Source organism: Oncorhynchus mykiss, chromosome 2 (assembly GCF_057628025.1).
Source record: "Oncorhynchus mykiss isolate SJ-2025 chromosome 2, ASM5762802v1, whole genome shotgun sequence".
Classification (NCBI taxonomy): Eukaryota; Metazoa; Chordata; class Actinopteri; order Salmoniformes; family Salmonidae; genus Oncorhynchus; species Oncorhynchus mykiss.
This window is the reverse complement of record NC_143023.1, coordinates 20,629,098-20,655,086: the sequence shown is the minus strand read 5'-3', so window position 1 is coordinate 20,655,086 and position 25,989 is coordinate 20,629,098. Positions and strand designations below refer to the sequence as shown.

Below are 25,989 nucleotides of genomic sequence, written 5' to 3'. Positions count from 1 at the left end.
CATTAATCACAGTATTCCATTCTGTTTATATATTTATTTATTTATTTATATAATTTGTTTATCTGCCGGCCCCAGCCGCGAACTCAGGCTCTGTGTGTAGTTAACTGACCCTCTGTCCATTCATCGCCATTTTACCTGTTGTTGTTTTAGCTGATTAGCTGTTGTTGTTGTCTTAGCTAGCTCTCCAAATCAACACCTGTGATTACTTTATGCCTCGCTGTATGTTTCTCTCATATGTCAATATGCCTTGTATACTCTTGTTTAGGTTAGTTATCATTGTTTTAGTTTACAATGGAACCCCTAGTTCCACTCATTATACCTCTGATACCTCCTTTGTCCCACCTCCCACACATGCGGTGACCTCACCCATTATAACCAGCTTATCCAGAGATACAACCTCTCTTATCATCACTCAGTGCCTGGGCTTACCCCCGCTGTACCCGCACCCCACCATACCCGTCTGCACATTATGCCCAGGCCTTTATGGTAGAGTGGCCAGACGGATGCCACTCCCCCGTAAAAGGAACATGACAGCCTGCTTGGAGTTAGCCAAAAGGCACCTAAAGAACTCTCAGACCATGAGAAACAAGGTTCTCTGCTGTGATGAAACCAAGATTAAATTATTTGGCCTGATTGCCAAGTGTCACATCTGGAGGAAACCTGACACAATCCCTACAGTGAAGTATGGTGGTGGTAGCTTCATGCTTTGCGGATGTTTTTCAGCGGCAGGGACTGTCAGGATCAAGGGAAAGATGAACGGAGAAAAGTACAGAGAGATCCTTGATGAATACCTGTTCCAGAGTGCTCAGGACCTTAGACTGGGGTGAAGGTTTACCTTCCAACAGGACAATGACCCTCCACACAGCTAAGATAATGCTGAAGTGGCTTCGGGACAAGTTTCTGAATGTCCTTGAGTGGCCCAGCCAGAGCCTGGACTTGAACCCGATCGAACATCTCTGGAGACCTGAAAATAGCTGTGCAGTGACGCTCCCCATCCAACCTGACAAGGCTTGAGAGGATCTGCAAAGAAGAATGGGAGAATCTCCCCAAATACAGGTTTGCCAAGCTTGTAGTGTCATACCCATGGAGACTCGAGCCTGTAATCGCTGCCAAAGGTGCTTCAACAAATTACTGAGTAAAGGGTCTGAATGATATGTCCGATTTTATTTTTAATACATTTACAAAAAAAAAATGTTTTAAATGGATTTGTCATTGTTGGGTATTTTGTGTAGATTGATGAGGGAATTTAATATATATATATATTTTAGAATAAGGCTGTAATGTAACAAAATGTGGAAAAGGTCAAGGGGTCTGAATACTGTCCTAGTGCACTATACATATCCATTCTGATCAACCTCTCTCTCTCATCCTCTCTACCAAGGGATTCCTGAAACTGATGTACAATGTTCAGGTGTCAGTGCCGTACAGGTACAGTGTAGGACCCAGGGAGAGTTGGAGACCAGATCAACCCCCCCAGACACCATGACAGACTGTGTGACTGTAAAGGTGAGTGATTGGGAACTCAGTGCTATTTGTCCAGTAAGTGGATACAATCCTAGCCTGCTTGTCAGTCTGTTTCTGACAGCCCATGATAGTAATGTTTTTGGATGTCAAATAGTTGGCAGAAACTGAATGGCACTCAAACTAATACATCAGTTTACTTTGTGACCTTTAATAACTACTTTATAAACATTGTAACAATGTTTTGTAATCTCATATTGCTTGCTCAAGAACCATTACTTTTTTTGAAAATAAAAATGTATTATATAATTATACTCTTTTGTAATATTTGTTGTTTGTATGTGTATGTGGAGTGATTTCCAATTGATTATTTTAGCATTTTATCATTAGATTTCATATTTTATTTTGCGTGTATTGTGTCACTCCAAATCCCTCTGTTGCTACTTCATTAAATCCACATTTCTTTACAGCGATTTTCCCGATAAAGAAATCCCCCAAGATTGCACCATTCAGTAGGACATGGGTGAAAAGACAACACTTTATTTAAGACAATAATTAATGAAGAGGAAGTATAAACATAAGACAACAGCACAAGCCTGCGTCTCCTCCGAGAATTTACAAGCTTATGCAAAAACAAGTCATATTTTACATAAACACCAGTTAACTGTACTATCAATTGAAATGTTTTACCTTTAAGGTATTTACAAGTTAATTAAACCTGAATTTGTACTTAAATAACAGAGTTTACATACATGATCAAATACAGAACACAGAAAGGGACTCAGTGAATGGACTCCAGAGCAACAGTCACAGTCACAAGGGCAGTGAATATCTAAGAACATTTAATTACAATCAGAAATAGGCAGCACAACTGAGCAGCGAATCTTTGCGCCTTCAATTACCTTGTTGTTGTTGAAGACCAGTTTTCAAGACTTTAGGTTTAAAAAAGAAAATATGTTTATAGAGATTATTGACATAAAAACACATTGTAGAGGTGGGTTCTATTCTAAGGGGATAGGCCCCTCTCATCTGACCTCTTGTTGACTCTCCTCACATTCTAAAAGCATTGGAAAAGAGCTAAGGAGCTAAGCACGCTAAACCCAGCCCTATGGTGGTGAGGTGAGGCAATTACAATATTGACAATACTACTTATTTCTATCCAGCCCTTTTTCAGATCAGCAAGGAGAGTCAGTGGGGGTAGAGGGAAGGGAGTGATTGGCTCCCAGCCAGCAGACAGACATGCAGTGTGCATACTGTGGGGATCTCAGTGGTTGATCAGAGGCATAGAGAGAGGGCTAACAGGGCCGTCAGCATCAGACCAACTCTGGACTGGAACGGAGGGGCAGGCGAGTGGCCTGAGAGAGAAAGAAGAATAGGAGAGGAGGGGAGGCAGGGGAGAACAAATAGAATAAGTGAGTGAGGACATTCAAAAATATATACAGTGCCTTGCGAAAGTATTCGGCCCCCTTGAACTTTGCGACATTTTGCCACATTTCAGGCTTCAAACATAAAGATATAAAACGGTATTGTTTTGTGAAGAATCAACAACAAGTGGGACACAATCATGAAGTGGAACGACATTTATTGGATATTTCAAACTTTTTTAACAAATTAAAAACTGAAAAATTGGGCGTGCAGAATTATTCAGCCTCTTTACTTTCAGTGCAGCAAACTCTCTCCAGAAGTTCAGTGAGGATCTCTGAATGATCCAATGTTGACCTAAATGACTAATGATGATAAATACAATCCACCTGTGTGTAATCAAGTCTCCGTATAAATGCACCTGCACTGTGATAGTCTCAGAGGTCCGTTAAAAGCGCAGAGAGCATCATGAAGAACAAGGGACACACCAGGCAGGTCCGAGATACTGTTGTGAAGAAGTTTAAAGCCGGATTTGGATACAAAAAGATTTCCCAAGCTTTAAACATCCCAAGGAGCACTGTGCAAGCGATAATATTGAAATGGAAGGAGTATCAGACCACTGCAAATCTACCAAGACCTGGCCATCCCTCTAAACTTTCAGCTCATACAAGGAGAAGACTGATCAGAGATGCAGCCAAGAGGCCCATGATCACTCTGGATGAACTGCAGAGATCTACAGCTGAGGTGGGAGACTCTGTCCATAGGACAACAATCAGTCATATATTGCACAAATCTGGCCTTTATGGAAGAGTGGCAAGAAGAAAGCCATTTCTTAAAGATATCCATAAAAAGTGTTGTTTAAAGTTTGCCACAAGCCACCTGGGAGACACACCAAACATGTGGAAGAAGGTGCTCTGGTCAGATGAAACCAAAATTGAACTTTTTGGCAACAATGCAAAACGTTATGTTTGGCGTAAAAGCAACACAGCTCATCACCCTGAACACACCATCCCCACTGTCAAACATGGTAGTTGCAGCATCATGGTTTGGGCCTGCTTTTCTTCAGCAGGGACAGGGAAGATGGTTAAAATTGATGGGAAAATGGATGGAGCCAAATACAGGACCATTCTGGAAGAAAACCTGATGGAGTCTGCAAAAGACCTGAGACTGGGATGGAGATTTGTCTTCCAACAAGACAATGATCCAAAACATAAAGCAAAATCTACAATGGAATGGTTCAAAAATAAACATATCCAGGTGTTAGAATGGCCAAGTCAAAGTCCAGACCTGAATCCAATCGAGAATCTGTGGAAAGAACTGAAAACTGCTGTTCACTAATGCTCTCCATCCAACCTCACTGAGCTCGAGCTGTTTTGCAAGGAAGAATGGGAAAAAATGTCAGTCTCTCGATGTGCAAAACTGATAGAGACATACCCCAAGCGACTTACAGCTGTAATCGCAGCAAAAGGTGGCGCTACAAAGTATTAACTTAAGGGGGCTGAATAATTTTGCACGCCCAATTTTTCAGTTTTTGATTTGTTAAAAAAGTTTGAAATATCCAATAAATGTCGTTCCACTTCATGATTGTGTCCCACTTGTTGATTCTTCACAAAAAAATACAGTTTTATATCTTTATGTTTGAAGCCTGAAATGTGGCAAAAGGTCGCAAAGTTCAAGGGGGCCGAATACTTTCGCAAGGCACTGTATACAGTGTATTCTTGATTCCTGCCTGTACCTCCCAGTTCAGAAAATGTCTGTATTGCATTTCCATAATGCATGAAAATGATCCTTGCATAAACACCTACGCAAACTAGAACCAAATTAAATTCAACATAATAAAAACAACTTTGTGACATTTAATTACTCATTATATCCCACCTAGGTCGTACTACAACAACCCACCCACTTACCAGTGACATCCAGACTAATGGTCTTGGACATTGAGATGTTAGTTAGAGAGTTATTGGCCACACAGGTGTAAATCCCTGCATTTTTCAAGGAGACGCCTACGGCCATCAAAGGACCAGTCGCGGGCAGTGATTGGTTGTTGTAATTTTGTGTGCCTTATGGGTGTAACAGTGTAACTTTAGACCGTCCCCTCGCCCATACCCGGGCGCGAACCAGGGACCCTCTGCACACATCAACAACAGTCACCCTCGAAGCATCGTTACCCATCTCTCCACAAAAGCCGCAGAGCAAGGGGAACCACTACTTCAAGGTCTCAGAGCAAGTGACGTCACCGATTGAAACGCTATTTAGCGCGCACCACCGCTGACTAGCTAGCCGTTTCACATCTGTTACATGGGCACATAAAAGAGTTTGCCATAGGCGACATTGTTGCCAGTGATGTCTGGTGAGCACCTGCCTTACAACAGGCCTACAAGCCCTCAGTCCAGACTCTCTCAGCTTATTGCGGACAGTCTGAGCACTGATGGAGGGATTGTGCGTTCCTGGTGTAACTCGGGCAGTTGTTGTTGCCATCCTGTACCTGTCCTGCAGGTGTGATGCTCAGATGTACCGATCCTGTGCAGGTGTTGTTACACGTGGTCTACCACTGCAAGGACGATCAGCTGTCCGTCCTGTCTCCCTGTAGCTCTGTCATAGGTGTTTATGGCCCTGGCCACATCTGCAGTCCTAATGCCTCCTTGCAGCATGCCTAAGGCATGTTAGTGCAGGTGAGCAGGGACCCTGGGCATCTTTCTTTGGTGTTTTTCAGAGTCAGTAGAAAGGCCTCTTTAGTGTCCTAAGTTTTCACAAATGTGACCTTAATTGCCTACCGTCTGTTAGCTGTTAGTGTCTTAACGACAGTTTCACAGGTGCATGTTCATTAATTGTTCATGGTTCATTGAACAAGCATGGGAAATAGTGTTAAAGCGCTTTACAATGAAGATCTGTGAAGCTATTTGGATTTTTACAAGTTTTCATTGAAAGACACGATCCTGAAAAGGGAGTTCATATATATATATATGTAACGGATGTGAAACGGCTAGCTTAGTTAGTGGTGGTGCGCGCAAAATAGCGTTTCAATCGTGACGTCACTTGCTCTGAGACCTTGAAGTGGTGGTTCCCCTTGCTCTGCAAGGGCAGCGGCTTTTGTGGAGTGATGGGTAATGATGCTTCGTTGGTGACTGTTGTTAATGTGTGCTGAGGGTCCCTGGTTCGAGCCCGGGTATGGGCGAGGGGACGGTCTAAAGTTATACTGTTACATTGATGCTGTTGACCCGGATCACTGGTTGCTGCGGAAAAGGAGGAGGTCAAAAGGGGGGTGAGTGAAACGGCTAGCTTAGTTAGCGGTGGTGCGCGCTAAATAGCGTTTCAATCGGTGACGTCACTTGCTCTGAGACCTTGAAGTAGTAGTTCCCCTTGCTCTGCAAGGGCCGTGGCTTTTATGGAGGGATGGGTAACGATGCTTCATGGGTGACTGTTGTTGATGTGTGCAGAGGGTCCCTGGTTCGCGCCCGGGTATGGGCGAGGGGACGGTCTAAAGTTATACTGTTACATATATATAAATAGAGTGTGTGACTATTTATTTTTATAGCTTACAGTTTATTCGCAGTTAGTCAGCACCTCTACACACAATACTTTTCTCTGGTGTGCACCAGCTCATGTTTTTTATTGGAAGCATTGGAGGCAACATGGGCCGGCATTCCTGTGGAACGCTTTCGACACCTTGTAGACACCAAGCACCGACGAATTGAGGATGTTATGAGGGAAAGTCAATGTTAGGAAGGTGTTCCTAATATTTGGTACACTCAGTGTATATTGAGATATTGGTCTTCTTATCAGAAAGTAAATGAATACAACAAAGCAAAGAATCTGTAGTTTGATTTACCAACGACAGTGAGCATCTTTGAAGCAGTGCTGTTTATGCCAGTAAGGTTGTTGAAGGCCACACAGGTGTACTCCCCCTGACTGGCTAAGGTGAGTGGGCCAGTATCATACTCTGAGGCAGTTGCCACCTGGAAGCCATTGAAGAACCAGCTGAACTGGCTGAGAGGCTGAGAGGAAGCTGAGCAGTTGAAGGTCACGCTGTGTCCTGTTTCTCCTAATGCTGGTCCTGTTATTATTGGCATCTCCGGTCCATCTATGATTCAAAAGACAATCAGTTAGACCAGGGGTGTCAAACTCCTTCCATGGAGTTCCTAGTGTCTGCTGGTTTTTGATTTTTCCATTCTAATAAGACCTAGACAACCAGCTTAGGGGAATTCCTTAATAATAAAAGGCATTTATACATCAAGCAAGTTCAAGGGAGGATCAAAAAACACGAAGACACTCAGCCTTCTGTGGAATGAGTTTGACACATTTGAATTAAAAACCAACATCTGTAATTTGCCAAAAGGTCAAACGTCATCAACATATGTCAGATGAGAGGTGGGATACAAACCATCACGTTGGGTTTACTACAATATGAATAAATTAAGTTCTCAAAGATTCCACCAAAGGCAATGGGGTCAAAGTTGAACTTGTTAATGCCTACTCACAGTTGACGATCAGTTTGTAGTATGGGCTGGTCATGTTGCTGAAGGGGTTGGAGGCAGAACACTGATAGTCTCCGTTGTCAGAATGCTGGACAGAGTTGAAGGTCAGTGTATTGTTGTTCATAGAGAAGTCTGTTCTGTTGTCAGCATACAGAGGCCAGCCGTTCCTCATCCACTGAATGGAGTAAACCGTTCCAGCGGTGCCACAGGTCAGAGAGAATCTCTCGTTCAGTATTGGCTGGGCTCCAATGACTTTCACCATGGTCATGGTCACTGTTGCTGTGGAAGCATATCAAAGGGTTTTTCAGCACTTTTATCTCAACTTCCATCTTATTATACTGTAGGTTCAACAGCACGTATGTTGACTCTAAAACCAAACAAACACCAAGTAAAGACATGTTTCCCCTTGATTTTAAGTAGCAATTACTGACTCACCAACGACAGTGAGCATCTTGGTGACAGTGCTGTTTCTGACAGTGATGTTGTTGAAGGCCACACAGGTGTACACCCCATGACTGGCTAAAGTCAGTGGGCCAGTATCATACTTTGAGCCAGTTGCCACCTGGGAGCCATTGAAGAACCAGCTGAACTGGCTGAGAGGCTGAGAGGAAGCTGAGCAGTTGAAGGTCACGCTGTGTCCTGTTTCTCCTAATGCTGGTCCTGTAATTATTGGCATCTCCGGTCCATCTATGATTCAAAAGACAATCAGTTAGACCAGGGGTGGCAAACTCCTTCCATGGAGTTCCTAGTGTCTGCTGGTTTTTGTTTTTTCCATTCAAATAAGACCTAGACAGCCATGTTTGGGGATTTCCTTACTAATAAAGTACGTTATTACATCAATCAAGATCAAGGGAGGATCGAAAAACCAGCTGACACTCAGCCTTCTGTGGAATGAGTTTGACACATTTGAATTAAAAACCTTACATCTGTAATTTGCCAAAAGGTCAAACGTCATCAACATATGTCAGATGAGAGGTGGGATACAAACCATCACGTTGGCTTTACTACAATATTAATAAATTACGTTCTCAAAGATTCCACCAAAGGCAATGGGGTCAAAGTTGAACTTGTTAATGCCTACTCACAGTTGACGATCAGTTTGTAGTATAGGCTGGTCATGTTGCTGAAGGGGTTGGAGGCAGAACACTGATAGTCTCCTTTGTCAGAATGCTGGACAGAGTTGAAGGTCAGTGTATTGTTGTTCATAGAGAAGTCTGTTCTGTTGTCAGCATACAGAGGCCAGCCGTTCCTCATCCACTGAATGGAGTAAACCGTTCCAGCGGTGCCACAGGTCAGAGAGAATCTCTCGTTCAGTATTGGCTGGGCTCCAATGACTTTCACCATGGTCATGGTCACTGTTGCTGTGGAAGCATATCAAAGGGTTTTTCAGCACTTTTATCTCAACTTCCATCTTATTATACTGTAGGTTCAACAGCACGTATGTTGACTCTAAAACCAAACAAACACCAAGTAAAGACATGTTTCCCCTTGATTTTAAGTAGCAATTACTGACTCACCAACGACAGTGAGCATCTTGGTGACAGTGCTGTTTCTGACAGTGATGTTGTTGAAGGCCACACAGGTGTACACCCCATGACTGGCTAAAGTCAGTGGGCCAGTATCATACTTTGAGCCAGTTGCCACCTGGGAGCCATTGAAGAACCAGCTGAACTGGCTGAGAGGCTGAGAGGAAGCTGAGCAGTTGAAGGTCACGCTGTGTCCTGTTTCTCCTAATGCTGGTCCTGTAATTATTGGCATCTCCGGTCCATCTATGATTCAAAAGACAATCAGTTAGACCAGGGGTGGCAAACTCCTTCCATGGAGTTCCTAGTGTCTGCTGGTTTTTGTTTTTTCCATTCAAATAAGACCTAGACAGCCATGTTTGGGGATTTCCTTACTAATAAAGTACGTTATTACATCAATCAAGATCAAGGGAGGATCGAAAAACCAGCTGACACTCAGCCTTCTGTGGAATGAGTTTGACACATTTGAATTAAAAACCAACATCTGTATTTTGCCAAAAGGTCAAACGTCATCAACATATGTCAGATGAGAGGTGGGATACAAACCATCACGTTGGCTTTACTACAATATTAATAAATTACGTTCTCAAAGATTCCACCAAGGGCAATGGGGTCAAAGTTGAACTTGTTAATGCCTACTCACAGTTGACGATCAGTTTGTAGTATAGGCTGGTCATGTTGCTGAAGGGGTTGGAGGCAGAACACTGATAGTCTCCTTTGTCAGAATGCTGGACAGAGTTGAAGGTCAGTGTATTGTTGTTCATAGAGAAGTCTGTTCTGTTGTCAGCATACAGAGGCCAGCCGTTCCTCATCCACTGAATGGAGTAAACCGTTCCAGCGGTGCCACAGGTCAGAGAGAATCTCTCGTTCAGGATTGGCTGGGCTCCAATGACTTTCACCATGGTCATGGTCACTGTTGCTGTGGAAGCATATCAAAGGGTTTTTCAGCACTTTTATCTCAACTTCCATCTTATTATACTGTAGGTTCAACAGCACGTATGTTGACTCTAAAACCAAACAAACACAAAGTAAAGACATGTTTCCCCTTGATTTTAAGTAGCAATTACTGACTCACCAACGACAGTGAGCATCTTGGTGACAGTGCTGTTTCTGACAGTGATGTTGTTGAAGGCCACACAGGTGTACACCCCATGACTGGCTAAAGTCAGTGGGCCAGTATCATACTTTGAGCCAGTTGCCACCTGGGAGCCATTGAAGAACCAGCTGAACTGGCTGAGAGGCTGAGAGGAAGCTGAGCAGTTGAAGGTCACGCTGTGTCCTGTTTCTCCTAATGCTGGTCCTGTAATTATTGGCATCTCCGGTCCATCTATGATTCAAAAGACAATCAGTTAGACCAGGGGTGGCAAACTCCTTCCATGGAGTTCCTAGTGTCTGCTGGTTTTTGTTTTTTCCATTCAAATAAGACCTAGACGGCCATGTTTGGGGATTTCCTTACTAATAAAGTACGTTATTACATCAATCAAGATCAAGGGAGGATCGAAAAACCAGCTGACACTCAGCCTTCTGTGGAATGAGTTTGACACATTTGAATTAAAAACCTTACATCTGTAATTTGCCAAAAGGTCAAACGTCATCAACATATGTCAGATGAGAGGTGGGATACAAACCATCACGTTGGCTTTACTACAATATTAATAAATGAAGTTCTCAAAGATTCCACCAAAGGCAATGGGGTCAAAGTTGAACTTGTTAATGCCTACTCACAGTTGACGATCAGTTTGTAGTATGGGCTGGTCATGTTGCTGAAGGGGTTGGAGGCAGAACACTGATAGTCTCCGTTGTCAGAATGCTGTAATGAGTTGAATGTCAGTGTATTGTTGTTCATAGAGAAGTCTGTTCTGTTGTCAGCATACAGAGGCCAGCCGTTCCTCATCCACTGAATGGAGTAAACCGTTCCAGCGGTCTCACAGGTCAGAGAGAATCTCTCGTTCAGTATTGGCTGGGCTCCAATGACTTTCACCATGGTCATGGTCACTGTTGCTGTGGAAGCATATCAAAGGGTTTTTCAGCACTTTTATCTCAACTTCCATCTTATTATACTGTAGGTTCAACAGCACGTATGTTGACTCTAAAACCAAACAAACACCAAGTAAAGACATGTTTCCCCTTGATTTTAAGTAGCAATTACTGACTCACCAACGACAGTGAGCATCTTGGTGACAGTGCTGTTTCTGACAGTGATGTTGTTGAAGGCCACACAGGTGTACACCCCATGACTGGCTAAAGTCAGTGGGCCAGTATCATACTTTGAGCCAGTTGCCACCTGGGAGCCATTGAAGAACCAGCTGAACTGGCTGAGAGGCTGAGAGGAAGCTGAGCAGTTGAAGTTCACGCTGTTTCCTGTTTCTCCTAATGCTGGTCCTGTTATTATTGGCATCTCCGGTCCATCTATGATTCAAAAGACAATCAGTTAGACCAGGGGTGGCAAACTCCTTCCATGGAGTTCCTAGTGTCTGCTGGTTTTTGTTTTTTCCATTCAAATAAGACCTAGACAGCCATGTTTGGGGATTTCCTTACTAATAAAGTACGTTATTACATCAATCAAGATCAAGGGAGGATCGAAAAACCAGCTGACACTCAGCCTTCTGTGGAATGAGTTTGACACATTTGAATTAAAAACCTTACATCTGTAATTTGCCAAAAGGTCAAACGTCATCAACATATGTCAGATGAGAGGTGGGATACAAACCATCACGTTGGCTTTACTACAATATTAATAAATTACGTTCTCAAAGATTCCACCAAAGGCAATGGGGTCAAAGTTGAACTTGTTAATGCCTACTCACAGTTGACGATCAGTTTGTAGTATAGGCTGGTCATGTTGCTGAAGGGGTTGGAGGCAGAACACTGATAGTCTCCTTTGTCAGAATGCTGGACAGAGTTGAAGGTCAGTGTATTGTTGTTCATAGAGAAGTCTGTTCTGTTGTCAGCATACAGAGGCCAGCCGTTCCTCATCCACTGAATGGAGTAAACCGTTCCAGCGGTGCCACAGGTCAGAGAGAATCTCTCGTTCAGTATTGGCTGGGCTCCAATGACTTTCACCATGGTCATGGTCACAGTTGCTGTGGAAGCATATCAAAGGGTTTTTCAGCACTTTTATCTCAACTTCCATCTTATTATGCTGTAGGTTCAACAGCACGTATGTTGACTCTAAAACCAAACAAACACCAAGTAAAGACATGTTTCCCCTTGATTTTAAGTAGCAATTACTGACTCACCAACGACAGTGAGCATCTTGGTGACAGTGCTGTTTCTGACAGTGATGTTGTTGAAGGCCACACAGGTGTACACCCCATGACTGGCTAAAGTCAGTGGGCCAGTATCATACTTTGAGCCAGTTGCCACCTGGGAGCCATTGAAGAACCAGCTGAACTGGCTGAGAGGCTGAGAGGAAGCTGAGCAGTTGAAGGTCACGCTGTGTCCTGTTTCTCCTAATGCTGGTCCTGTAATTATTGGCATCTCCGGTCCATCTATGATTCAAAAGACAATCAGTTAGACCAGGGGTGGCAAACTCCTTCCATGGAGTTCCTAGTGTCTGCTGGTTTTTGTTTTTTCCATTCAAATAAGACCTAGACAGCCATGTTTGGGGATTTCCTTACTAATAAAGTACGTTATTACATCAATCAAGATCAAGGGAGGATCGAAAAACCAGCTGACACTCAGCCTTCTGTGGAATGAGTTTGACACATTTGAATTAAAAACCAACATCTGTATTTTGCCAAAAGGTCAAACGTCATCAACATATGTCAGATGAGAGGTGGGATACAAACCATCACGTTGGCTTTACTACAATATTAATAAATTACGTTCTCAAAGATTCCACCAAAGGCAATGGGGTCAAAGTTGAACTTGTTAATGCCTACTCACAGTTGACGATCAGTTTGTAGTATAGGCTGGTCATGTTGCTGAAGGGGTTGGAGGCAGAACACTGATAGTCTCCTTTGTCAGAATGCTGGACAGAGTTGAAGGTCAGTGTATTGTTGTTCATAGAGAAGTCTGTTCTGTTGTCAGCATACAGAGGCCAGCCGTTCCTCATCCACTGAATGGAGTAAACCGTTCCAGCGGTGCCACAGGTCAGAGAGAATCTCTCGTTCAGGATTGGCTGGGCTCCAATGACTTTCACCATGGTCATGGTCACTGTTGCTGTGGAAGCATATCAAAGGGTTTTTCAGCACTTTTATCTCAACTTCCATCTTATTATACTGTAGGTTCAACAGCACGTATGTTGACTCTAAAACCAAACAAACACCAAGTAAAGGCATGTTTCCCCTTGATTTTAAGTAGCAATTACTGACTCACCAACGACAGTGAGCATCTTGGTGACAGTGCTGTTTCTGACAGTGATGTTGTTGAAGGCCACACAGGTGTACACCCCATGACTGGCTAAAGTCAGTGGGCCAGTATCATACTTTGAGCCAGTTGCCACCTGGGAGCCATTGAAGAACCAGCTGAACTGGCTGAGAGGCTGAGAGGAAGCTGAGCAGTTGAAGGTCACGCTGTGTCCTGTTTCTCCTAATGCTGGTCCTGTAATTATTGGCATCTCCGGTCCATCTATGATTCAAAAGACAATCAGTTAGACCAGGGGTGGCAAACTCCTTCCATGGAGTTCCTAGTGTCTGCTGGTTTTTGTTTTTTCCATTCAAATAAGACCTAGACAGCCATGTTTGGGGATTTCCTTACTAATAAAGTACGTTATTACATCAATCAAGATCAAGGGAGGATCGAAAAACCAGCTGACACTCAGCCTTCTGTGGAATGAGTTTGACACATTTGAATTAAAAACCTTACATCTGTAATTTGCCAAAAGGTCAAACGTCATCAACATATGTCAGATGAGAGGTGGGATACAAACCATCACGTTGGCTTTACTACAATATTAATAAATGAAGTTCTCAAAGATTCCACCAAAGGCAATGGGGTCAAAGTTGAACTTGTTAATGCCTACTCACAGTTGACGATCAGTTTGTAGTATGGGCTGGTCATGTTGCTGAAGGGGTTGGAGGCAGAACACTGATAGTCTCCGTTGTCAGAATGCTGTAATGAGTTGAATGTCAGTGTATTGTTGTTCATAGAGAAGTCTGTTCTGTTGTCAGCATACAGAGGCCAGCCGTTCCTCATCCACTGAATGGAGTAAACCGTTCCAGCGGTCTCACAGGTCAGAGAGAATCTCTCGTTCAGTATTGGCTGGGCTCCAATGACTTTCACCATGGTCATGGTCACTGTTGCTGTGGAAGCATATCAAAGGGTTTTTCAGCACTTTTATCTCAACTTCCATCTTATTATACTGTAGGTTCAACAGCACGTATGTTGACTCTAAAACCAAACAAACACCAAGTAAAGACATGTTTCCCCTTGATTTTAAGTAGCAATTACTGACTCACCAACGACAGTGAGCATCTTGGTGACAGTGCTGTTTCTGACAGTGATGTTGTTGAAGGCCACACAGGTGTACACCCCATGACTGGCTAAAGTCAGTGGGCCAGTATCATACTTTGAGCCAGTTGCCACCTGGGAGCCATTGAAGAACCAGCTGAACTGGCTGAGAGGCTGAGAGGAAGCTGAGCAGTTGAAGTTCACGCTGTTTCCTGTTTCTCCTAATGCTGGTCCTGTAATTATTGGCATCTCCGGTCCATCTATGATTCAAAAGACAATCAGTTAGACCAGGGGTGGCAAACTCCTTCCATGGAGTTCCTAGTGTCTGCTGGTTTTTGTTTTTTCCATTCAAATAAGACCTAGACAGCCATGTTTGGGGATTTCCTTACTAATAAAGTACGTTATTACATCAATCAAGATCAAGGGAGGATCGAAAAACCAGCTGACACTCAGCCTTCTGTGGAATGAGTTTGACACATTCGAATTAAAAACCAACATCTGTATTTTGCCAAAAGGTCAAACGTCATCAACATATGTCAGATGAGAGGTGGGATACAAACCATCACGTTGGCTTTACTACAATATTAATGAATGAAGTTCTCAAAGATTCCACCAAAGGCAATGGGGTCAAAGTTGAACTTGTTAATGCCTACTCACAGTTGACGATCAGTTTGTAGTATGGGCTGGTCATGTTGCTGAAGGGGTTGGAGGCAGAACACTGATAGTCTCCTTTGTCAGAATGCTGGACAGAGTTGAATGTCAGTGTATTGTTGTTCATAGAGAAGTCTGTTCTGTTGTCAGCATACAGAGGCCAGCCGTTCCTCATCCACTGAATGGAGTAAACCGTTCCAGCGGTGCCACAGGTCAGAGAGAATCTCTCGTTCAGGATTGGCTGGGCTCCAATGACTTTCACCATGGTCATGGTCACTGTTGCTGTGGAAGCATATCAAAGGGTTTTTCAGCACTTTTATCTCAACTTCCATCTTATTATACTGTAGGTTCAACAGCACGTATGTTGACTCTAAAACCAAACAAACACAAAGTAAAGACATGTTTCCCCTTGATTTTAAGTAGCAATTACTGACTCACCAACGACAGTGAGCATCTTGGTGACAGTGCTGTTTCTAACAGTGATGTTGTTGAAGGCCACACAGGTGTACACCCCATGACTGGCTAAAGTCAGTGGGCCAGTATAATACTTTGAGCCAGTTGCCACCTGGGAGCCATTGAAGAACCAGCTGAACTGGCTGAGAGGCTGAGAGGAAGCTGAGCAGTTGAAGGTCACGCTGTGTCCTGTTTCTCCTAATGCTGGTCCTGTAATTATTGGCATCTCCGGTCCATCTATGATTCAAAAGACAATCAGTTAGACCAGGGGTGGCAAACTCCTTCCATGGAGTTCCTAGTGTCTGCTGGTTTTTGTTTTTTCCATTCAAATAAGACCTAGACGGCCATGTTTGGGGATTTCCTTACTAATAAAGTACGTTATTACATCAATCAAGATCAAGGGAGGATCGAAAAACCAGCTGACACTCAGCCTTCTGTGGAATGAGTTTGACACATTTGAATTAAAAACCTTACATCTGTAATTTGCCAAAAGGTCAAACGTCATCAACATATGTCAGATGAGAGGTGGGATACAAACCATCACGTTGGCTTTACTACAATATTAATGAATTACGTTCTCAAAGATTCCACCAAAGGCAATGGGGTCAAAGTTGAACTTGTTAATGCCTACTCACAGTTGACGATCAGTTTGTAGTATAGGCTGGTCATGTTGCTGAAGGGGTTGGAGGCAGAACACTGATAGTCTCCTTTGTCAGAATGCTGGACAGAGTTGAATGTCAGTGTATTGTTGTTCATAGAGAAGTCTGTTCTGTTGTCAGCATACAGAGGCCAGCCGTTCCTCATCCACTGAATGGAGTAAACCGTTCCAGCGGTGCCACAGGTCAGAGAGAATCTCTCGTTCAGGATTGGCTGGGCTCCAATGACTTTCACCATGGTCATGGTCACTGTTGCTGTGGAAGCATATCAAAGGGTTTTTCAGCACTTTTATCTCAACTTCCATCTTATTATACTGTAGGTTCAACAGCACGTATGTTGACTCTAAAACCAAACAAACACAAAGTAAAGACATGTTTCCCCTTGATTTTAAGTAGCAGTTACTGACTCACCAACAATAGTGAGCATCTTGGAGACAGTGCTGTTTCTGACAGTGATGTTGTTGAAGGCCACACAGGTGTACACCCCATGACTGGCTAAAGTCAGTGGGCCAGTATCATACTTTGAGCCAGTTGCCACCTGGGAGCCATTGAAGAACCAGCTGAACTGGCTGAGAGGCTGAGAGGAAGCTGAGCAGTTGAAGGTCACGCTGTGTCCTGTTTCTCCTAATGCTGGTCCTGTAATTATTGGCATCTCCGGTCCATCTATGATTCAAAAGACAATCAGTTAGACCAGGGGTGGCAAACTCCTTCCATGGAGTTCCTAGTGTCTGCAGGTTTTTGTTTTTTCCATTCAAATAAGACCTAGACGGCCATGTTTGGGGATTTCCTTACTAATAAAGTACGTTATTACATCAATCAAGATCAAGGGAGGATCGAAAAACCAGCTGACACTCAGCCTTCTGTGGAATGAGTTTGACACATTTGAATTAAAAACCAACATCTGTAATTTGCCAAAAGGTCAAACGTCATCAACATATGTCAGATGAGAGGTGGGATACAAACCATCACGTTGGCTTTACTACAATATTAATAAATGAAGTTCTCAAAGATTCCACCAAAGGCAATGGGGTCAAAGTTGAACTTGTTAATGCCTACTCACAGTTGACGATCAGTTTGTAGTATGGGCTGGTCATGTTGCTGAAGGGGTTGGAGGCAGAACACTGATAGTCTCCGTTGTCAGAATGCTGGACAGAGTTGAATGTCAGTGTATTGTTGTTCATAGAGAAGTCTGTTCTGTTGTCAGCATACAGAGGCCAGCCGTTCCTCATCCACTGAATGGAGTAAATGGTTCCAGATGTCTCACAGGTCAGAGTAAACATGTAGTCTGCAATTGGCTGGGCACCAATGACTTTAACCGTGGACGTGGTTACTGGAACTGTTAAGAAAACTTCAGTGTCACAAGAATATTGACTACAACCACAATATCTGTATGTTGAATGCCTGCATCTACATGTACAAGTTAAACAGTTTGGATGTCTCTTCTGTCTTACCAATGATGGTGAAAATCTTGGAGACAGTGCTGTTTCTGCCTGTGATGTTGTTGAAGGCCACACAGTTGTACTCTCCATGGCTGGCTAAGGTCAGTGGGCCAGTCTCATACACTGAGCCAGCCCCCACCTGGGAGCCATTGAAGAACCAGCTAAACTGGCTGGGAGGCTGAGAGGAGGCTGAGCAGTTGAAGGTCACGATGTATCCTGTCATTGCTATATCCGGACTCATGATAACAGGTCTCTCTGGGCCATCTGGGAAACACAAGATAATGAAGATATTGAATGAGATTAGCTATTGGAACTGCCATTAGGTGCTTGCTTTGGTTTTACCCCATTAATACCCACCCATCCCCTTGGCTTTACATACTTTATGTCAGAAGTCAGATCCAAACTTACCCCATTTCCATCACTATAATTTCCATCTTCCCCTCATTATAGGTAAAAATTTGAATAACATTTTCAGATATCAAGTTTGGTTTTGGGCCATAACAACTACTCACAGTTGACGATGAGTCTGTATTCTGGGCTGGTCATATTGCTCAGGGGGTTGTAGGCAGAACACTGATAGTCTCCGTTGTCAGAATTTTGGACAGAGTTGAAGGTCAGTGTATTGTTGTCCATAGAGATGTCTCTTCTGTTATCAGCATACAGAGGCCAGCCATTCCTCATCCACTGAATGGAGTAAATGGTTCCTGTGGTCTCACAGGTCATCGCAAACATGTAGTCTGCTATTAGCTGGGAACTCATGACTTTCACCATGGCCATGGTTACTGGGACTGTGAAGAAAACTTCAGTGTCACAAGAATATTGACTACAATCACAATCACTGTTTGTTGAATGGCCTGCATCTACATGTACAAGTTAAACAGTTTGGATGACTCTTCTGTCTTACCAATGATGTTGAGCATCTTGGTGACAGTGCTGTTTCTGCCAGTGATGTTGTTGAAGGCCACACAGGTGTATTCCCCATGATTGGCTAAGGTCAGTCGGCCAGTCTCATACACTGAGCCAGCCGCCACCTGGGAGCCATTGAAGAACCAGCTGAACTGGCTGGGAGGCTGAGAGGAGGCTGAGCAATTGAAGGTCACGATGTGTCCTGTCATTGCTCTATCCGGACTAGTTATAGCAGGCCTCTCTGGTCCAACTATTAATAAACACAAGACAGTATGGTTAATCTTATGGTTTGACTTTTTTGACAATGATTAGTGAGTAAGTAGCTTTCCACAATCTTTGGCTTTTGCAAGTTAGAACAGCTCATGGGAGCAGCAACCTATCTCCTGTTCTGTTGCGTGTTGCGGCTTGATGTATAAGCACATTCCCTGGACTGGACACTAGTCTATCACAGGCCCTTACGCCCAATCTATCTCCTTAATGCTGCTTGCCAAGTAAAGACACATTGGGTCACATTTTTACAGTCGTTGGTATGACTCATCTAGGGATCAAACTCCCAACCTTATACAATAATCTCAGTATGGAAACTCTAACTACAAGGCCACTGAATTGGTTTTATCAGACAAAGATTACCAGCTCCTGTAATACTCACAGTTCACCACATGATTGTATGCTATGCTGGTCAGGTTGCTAACAGCATTAAAGGCCTCACAGAGATATTCTCCATTGTCAGAAAATTGGATTGGGTTGATAACCATTGTGTTGTTGTTCGTAGAGAAGAATGTTCTGTTATTTAGGGAGATGAGCTGGCCATTCATCAGCCATATAATGTAGTTTACAGGTCCAGTCACCTCACACCGCAGAGTGAACGACTGATCCAGTATTGGTGGCTTCCCATCACGGTTCAACGAAACCGCTGATATCGGCTCTATGGTAAAAGAAGAGGAGGAGTCATTTGTCATACTGTACTCCACTTGATTGGTGGTAAAAAAAAAATACCAATACACAGTGGGGCAAAAAAGTATATAGTCAGCCACCAATTGTGCAAGTTCTCCAACTTAAAAAGATGAGAGAGGCCTGTATTTTGATCATAGGTACACTTCAACTTTGACAAACAAAATGAGAAAAAAAATCCAGAAAATCACATTGTAGGATTTTTAATGAATTTATTTGCAAATTATGGTGGAAAATAAATATTTGGTCACCTACAAACAAGCAAGATTTCTGGCTCTCACAGACCTGTAACTTCTTCTTTAAGAGGCTCCTCTGTCCTCCACTCGTTACCTGTATTAGTGGCACCTGTTTGAACTTGTTATCAGTATAAAAGACACCTGTCCACAACCTCAAACCGTCACACTCCAAACTCCACAATGGCCAAGACCAAAGAGCTGTCAAAGGACACCAGAAACAAAATTGTAGACCTGCAACAGGAGGGGAATACTGAATAGGTAAGCAGCTTGGTTTGAAGAAATCAACTGTGGGAGCAATTATTAGGAAATGGAAGACATACAAGACCACTGATAATCTCCCTCGATCTGGGGCTCCACGCAAGATCTCACTCCGTGGGGTCAAAATGATCACAAGAACGGTGAGCAAAAATCTCAGAACCACACGGGGGGACCTAGTGAATGACCTGCAGAGAGCTGGAACCAAAGTAACAAAGCCTACCATCAGTAACACACTACGCCGCCAGGGACTCAAATCCTGCAGTGCCAGACTTGTCCCCCCGCTTAAGCCAATACATGTCCAGGCCCGTCTGAAGTTTGCTAGAGCGCATTTGGATGATCCAGAAGAAGATTGGGAGAATGTCATATGGTCAGATGAAACCAAAATAAAACTTTTTGGTAAAAACTCAACTCGTCGTGTTTGGAGGACAAAGAATGCTGAGTTGCATCCAAAGAACACCATACCTACTGTGAAGCATGGGGGTGGAAACATCATGCTTTGGGGCTGTTTTTCTGCAAAGGGACCAGGACGACTGATCCGTGTAAAGGAAAGAATGAATGGGGCCATGTATCGTGAGATTTTGAGTGAAAACCTCCTTCCATCAGCAAGGGCATTGAAGATGAAACATGGCTGGGTCTTTCAGCATGACAATGATCCCAAACACACCGCCCGGGCAACGAAGGAGTGGCTTCGTAAGAAGCATTTCAAGGTCCTGGAGTGGCCTAGCCAGTCTCCAGATCTCAACCCCATAGAAAATCTTTGGAGGGAGTTGAAAGTCCGTGTTGCACAGCAACAGCCCCAAAACATCACTGCTCTAGAGGAGATCTGCATGGAGGAATGGGCCAAAATACCAGCAACAGTGTGTGAAAACCTTGTGAAGACTTTCAGAAAACGTTTGACCTCTGTCATTGCCAACAAAGGGTATGCAACAAAGTATTGAGATAAACTTTTGTTGTTGACCAAATACTTATTTTCCACCATAATTTACAAATAAATTCATTAAAAATCCTACAATGTGATTTTCTGGATTTTTTTCTTCTCATTTTGTCTGTCATACTTGAAGTGTACCTATGATGAAAATTACAGGCCTCTCTCATCTTTTTAAGTTGGAGAACTTGCACAATTGGTGGCTGACTAAATACTTTTTTGCCCCACTGTATAACAAAATCTGTTTATACCCATCAATAATCAAATATTCACTACCAACTATATGACATTTCGTAACGATGAATGTTGCCTCACCCACGATCTTTATCATTGTGGTCATGGAGGCGACATGGAGTGTGACATTGTTGTGGGCTAAGCAGGCATAACTTCCTGTCTGGTTCTCCCTGATGTTCTGCAGGCTGAGCTGTGGGCTTTGCTCATTGAGGAACGTCCCATTAAACCCCCACTTGTAGGACTCAGCGGGTTTGGACTGAGCGGAGCAGGACAGAGTGATGTCAGAGCCCGTCTTATAGGCTGTATGTCCTATGGTCATCTCAGGAACTACCATCATGGTGAGGTTACTTGGGCCATCTATGGGGGAAACAACAATGAAGTGTTGGGTAAACATTACCTAGAATATGTTTCCATCCTGCTCTACTAAACACAGTCTACTAATGATCTCTCCAAATAATGATCTGGATCATGTGTATTGGCCTTGTCTCAGGATGGTAAGTTGGTGGTTGAAGATATCCCTCTAGTGGTGTGGGGGCTGTGCTTTGGCAAAGTGGGTGGGGTTATATCCTTCCTGTTTGGCCCTGTCCGGGGGTGTCCTTGGATTTGGCCACAGTGTCTCCTGACCCCTCCTGTCTCAGCCTCCAGTATTTATGCTGCAGTAGTTTATGTGTCGGGGGGCTAGGGTCAGTTTGTTATATCTGGAGTACTTCTCCTGTCTTATTCGGTGTCCTGTGTGAATCTAAGTGTGCGTTCTCTAATTCTCTCCTTCTCTCTTTCTTTCTCTCTCTCGGAGGACCTGAGCCCTAGGACCATGCCCCAGGACTACCTGACATGATGACTCCTTGCTGTCCCAAGTCCACCTGGCCGTGCTGCTGCTCCAGTTTCAACTGTTCTGCCTTATTATTATTCGACCATGCTGGTCATTTATGAACATTTAAACATCTTGGCCATGTTCTGTTATAATCTCCACCCGGCACAGCCAGAAGAGGACTGGCCACCCCACATATGCTCTCTCTAATTCTCTCTTTCTTTCTCTCTCTCGGAGGACCTGAACCCTAGGACCATGCCCCAGGACTACCTGACATGATGACTCCTTGCTGTCCCCAGTCCACCTGACCATGCTGCTGCTCCACTTTCAACTGTTCTGCCTTATTATTATTCGACCATGCTGGTCATTTATGAACATTTGAACATCTTGGCCATGTTCTGTTATAATCTCCACCCGGCACAGCCAGAAGAGGCCATGTTCTGTTATAATCTCCACCCGGCACAGCCACCCCACATAGCCTGGTTCCTCTCTAGGTTTCTTCCTAGGTTTAGGCCTTTCTAGGGAGTTTTTCCTAACCACCATGCTTCTACACCTGCATTGCTTGCTGTTTGGGGTTTTAGGCTGGGTTTCTGTACAGCACTTTGAGAAGTCAGCTGTTGTACGAAGGGCTATATAAATACATTTGATTTGATTTGATTTGTGTACACAGAGGAATGGTTTGGGATGAAAATAGGCATATTACATCATTGCATGGAAGGCCGGCTCTCAATGACAAGGTACAATCCATGTATGCTGTGTATGATTAATGTACAGTATACTGCATACTCTGATACTCACATCTAACATTGAGGCCAATGGGCTGGCTGGTGCCGTTGCTGATTCCGTTGATGACCTCACATCTGAACGGTCCATCATCGTATCGTGTCACACTGACTATGGTGAGAGTGCTGTTCCCATCACCAAACCAAACTCGGTCACTGGCTGTGACCTCTAAACTGCCATTTAGCCAGCGGTAGGAGAGGGAGGTGCCAGAGGAGACAGAGCAGGTGAAAATGGCAGTGTCGTTCAATTCCACTAGATCAGTGGCGTTGGCCCTTAGAGTCACGTTTGAAATGGGCTCTGTGGGTGAGAGAGACGATGGCAGTCAAGATAAGGTGGATGTGTTTCAAGAAAGTTTTTTTTGTGTCTTACTGAATTACAACCATGTAGTTGATATTCGTTTCATACGGTAAAACTTGCTTTGGAAATCAACCTAAATATGCTATTTTGTTTACTTATCATAGAGACCAGGTCTCAGGATTGAGCCCTGTAGAGCCCTTAGTCTCTTTGCACACATTCAAAATATTATGGTCGTCTTATCTGAAATTGAAAAGAACAGTTTGCTCAAACTCTGTGATCTGTTTAAGGTATTACAAAGCCCAAATTCACTATAGGTTCAGAAAACATTGACATATTTAAGTGTTAGCTCTGGAGGTCAGGAAAATGACTTTGCCTTTTATTATTGTGACAGAGGTGAATCCCTGATAGAGAATGTATGTGCATGCATGTTTGAAGAAGGTCTGTGATTGGGTAAGTAAGTGTGCAGGTGAGCATGTTTGAAGAAGGTCTGTGATTGGGTAAATAAGTGTGCAGGTGAGCATGTTTGAAGAAGGTCTGTGATTGGGTAAGTAAGTGTGCAGGTGAGCATGTTTGAAGAAGGTCTGTGATTGGGTAAGTAAGTGTGCAGGTGAGCATGTTTGAAGAAGGTCTGTGATTGGGTAAGTAAGTGTGCAGGTGAGCATGTTTGAAGAAGGTCTGTGATTGGGTAAGTAAGTGTGCAGGTGAGCATGTTTGAAGAAGGTCTGTGATTGGGTAAGTAAGTGTGCAGGTGAGCATGTTTGAAGAAGGTCTGTGATTGGGTAAGTAAGTGTGCAGGTTAGCATGTTTGAAGAAGGTCTGTGATTGGGTAAGTAAGTGTGCAGGTGAGCATGTTTGAAGAAGGTCTGTGATTGGGAAAGTAAGTGTGCAGGTGAGCATGTTTGAAGAAGGTCTGTGATTGGGTAAGTAAGTGTGCAGGTGAGCATGTTTGAAGAAGGTCTGTGATTGGGTAAGTAAGTGTGCAGGTTAGCATGTTTGAAGAAGGTCTGTGAATGGGTAAGTAAGTGTGCAGGTTAGCATGTGTGCGAGCAACTGACCGTGTGCGCCAGTGAGTGAGAGTTTATCACCGTAGAAAGATAAACAGACAGGCAGAGGTCAGTTCCTTACCCCGGACAGACAAGGTCACCACAGCATACAGGACTGGCTCCATTCCCTGCACGGTATATAGACCTGAGTCGTTGAGTTGGAGAGAGCATATGGACAGCTCTGAGGAGGAACGGTTGAATGAGACTCTGCCTTGATAACTTTTACTCACACTACTGCCATTAGGATAGAAAAGAACGATGATTGTAGTTTCATATGACCAGGTCCCTATGTTGATGGGGCTTTGAGGAACTAGGTTCAGGGTGACATTACTGCCCACAGCTAAGGGGTTCATCGAGGGAACCACCACCTGGCCAGAGACATCTAGAAGAGGATGGATTGATGAGTTTAGTTCATGTTTTGAGATATTATTAATCAGTACAGAACTCTTTAAAATTCCTTAAAATATTCTAATTGAGATTAATCAAATCTTCGGACTATGGCACTTTAACAGAAATACAAGCTTTTGTTTCAAAATTGTGCCTTCAATTTGAACCCACAATTTACAACATGACCTACTATCTATTTATTATGTCTACTCTAGACATTGTTGTCAATGTCAGATAGAAATAGAAATCTCAACTTTTCTGAATTGATACTGTTTGACTGAAGTGCATCAACCAAACAGAGACATTTGAACAACCTGTTACTTATTTAACAAAGCGTTAAAGCACAAATAGGCATCAATTTACTTCCAGAATGAGCGTTTTGTCCTATTTACCTGTAGTGAAGTTGAGCAGCACCAGGATGAGAACCCACACCAGAGGATACTCCATAGTTCTGCCACTTATCAAACACCACGGATCAGAAATGAACGGTAAACTTTCCAATGAACCAAATTACTGTCCAGACTTCTTGGTAAATCCAAACATGTCAATACTCCACAGTCACAGTCTCCTCTCAATCAACAAATATTTATTCAGGATCATGTAATGTTGCTGGAGTCAGGTGATGCAAATGTACCTACCCACCCTACCTGTCGCCAGAACACACTCACACACACCTACCCAACTACCCACGGCCTGTTTTGCCCACTTACATTTTTCCCACTGTGTTTTTTGTTGACACACAGGAGTGTTTTCAAGTTGATTATTGTTTACTGTAAATCTGATCAACTCTGTTTGTCTTACACAGGTCCTGGGAGGAGGCTGGATCGTACTTGGCCAATGAGGCTGGGGATAGGTCCTCCGACGCTGTTGAAACTCATGATCCATCCACGGTGGCTAAAGCAACCTGGGCTCATTAGACACTGTTCACATTGAACCTGTCAAGAAACACTTACAGTGCCTTGAAAAAGTTTTTTCCCCCTTTCTGATATTCTATGTTTTTGCATAGTTTTGATACTGAATGTTATCAGATCTTCAACCAAAACCCAATATTAGAAAAAGGGAGCCTGAGTTTTTCTAAATGTATACTTTATTTATTTAAAAAAGTTATGCAACACACAATTCACCTGTGTGAAAAAGTAATTGCCTCTTTAGACGTAATAATTGGCATGAACTGCTCTTTTCAAGTCCTGCCACAGCATCTCAATAGGGATTAGGTCTGGACTTTGACTAGGCCATTCCAAAACATCAGATTGTGTTCTGCATCATTGTCTTGCTGCATGACTCATCTGCGCTTCAGCTTCAGCTCACAGCCAGTTGTCTTGACATTCTCCTGTAGAATTCTCTGAAATGGAGCAGAATTCCTGGATTCTTCTGTTAAGGCAAGTCATCCGGATCCAGAGACACCAAAGCATCCCCAAACCACCACACTACCACTACCATGCTTGACCATTGGTATGCATCCAGATGCTTTTTGTTAAACTTGAGTCAAAGTTTTGGATGACATGGGTCAACCTCATACCAACAGTCAAGCAGTTTTTTTGTTACATTATATATGCAGTGCTTTTGGAAAGCAATCAGACCCCTTTTCTTTTTCCACATTTTGTAACGCTACAACCTTTTTCTAAAATGGATTAAATAAATATTTTCCCTCATCAATCTACACAAATACCCTATCATAATGATGAAGCGAAAACAAGTTTTATTTTTACATTTTCGCAAGTACATTAAAAATAAAAAACAGAAA

At 43.3% G+C, this 25,989-nt stretch overlaps 1 protein-coding gene across 1 annotated transcript; it reads right to left on the bottom strand.

Annotated features, from left to right (window-relative positions):
• Positions 1–1,985: 1,985 nt before the first annotated feature.
• Positions 1,986–24,969, bottom strand: LOC110534436 (hemicentin-1). The gene is made up of 25 exons (XM_090192194.1): positions 24,638–24,969; positions 23,941–24,240; positions 22,534–22,815; positions 21,009–21,284; positions 18,973–19,248; positions 17,430–17,681; positions 17,039–17,314; positions 16,390–16,641; positions 15,958–16,233; positions 15,308–15,559; positions 14,876–15,151; positions 14,227–14,478; positions 13,795–14,070; positions 13,145–13,396; positions 12,713–12,988; positions 12,064–12,315; positions 10,550–10,825; positions 9,900–10,151; positions 9,468–9,743; positions 8,819–9,070; positions 8,387–8,662; positions 7,737–7,988; positions 7,305–7,580; positions 6,656–6,907; positions 1,986–2,816 (listed from the first exon to the last, which is right to left on the bottom strand). Exons 1-25 carry the CDS (start codon positions 24,690–24,692, stop codon positions 2,737–2,739), a joined length of 6,273 nt encoding a protein of 2,090 aa, XP_090048320.1. The 5' UTR covers positions 24,693–24,969; the 3' UTR covers positions 1,986–2,736.
• Between the last annotated feature and the right edge of the window lie 1,020 nt (positions 24,970–25,989).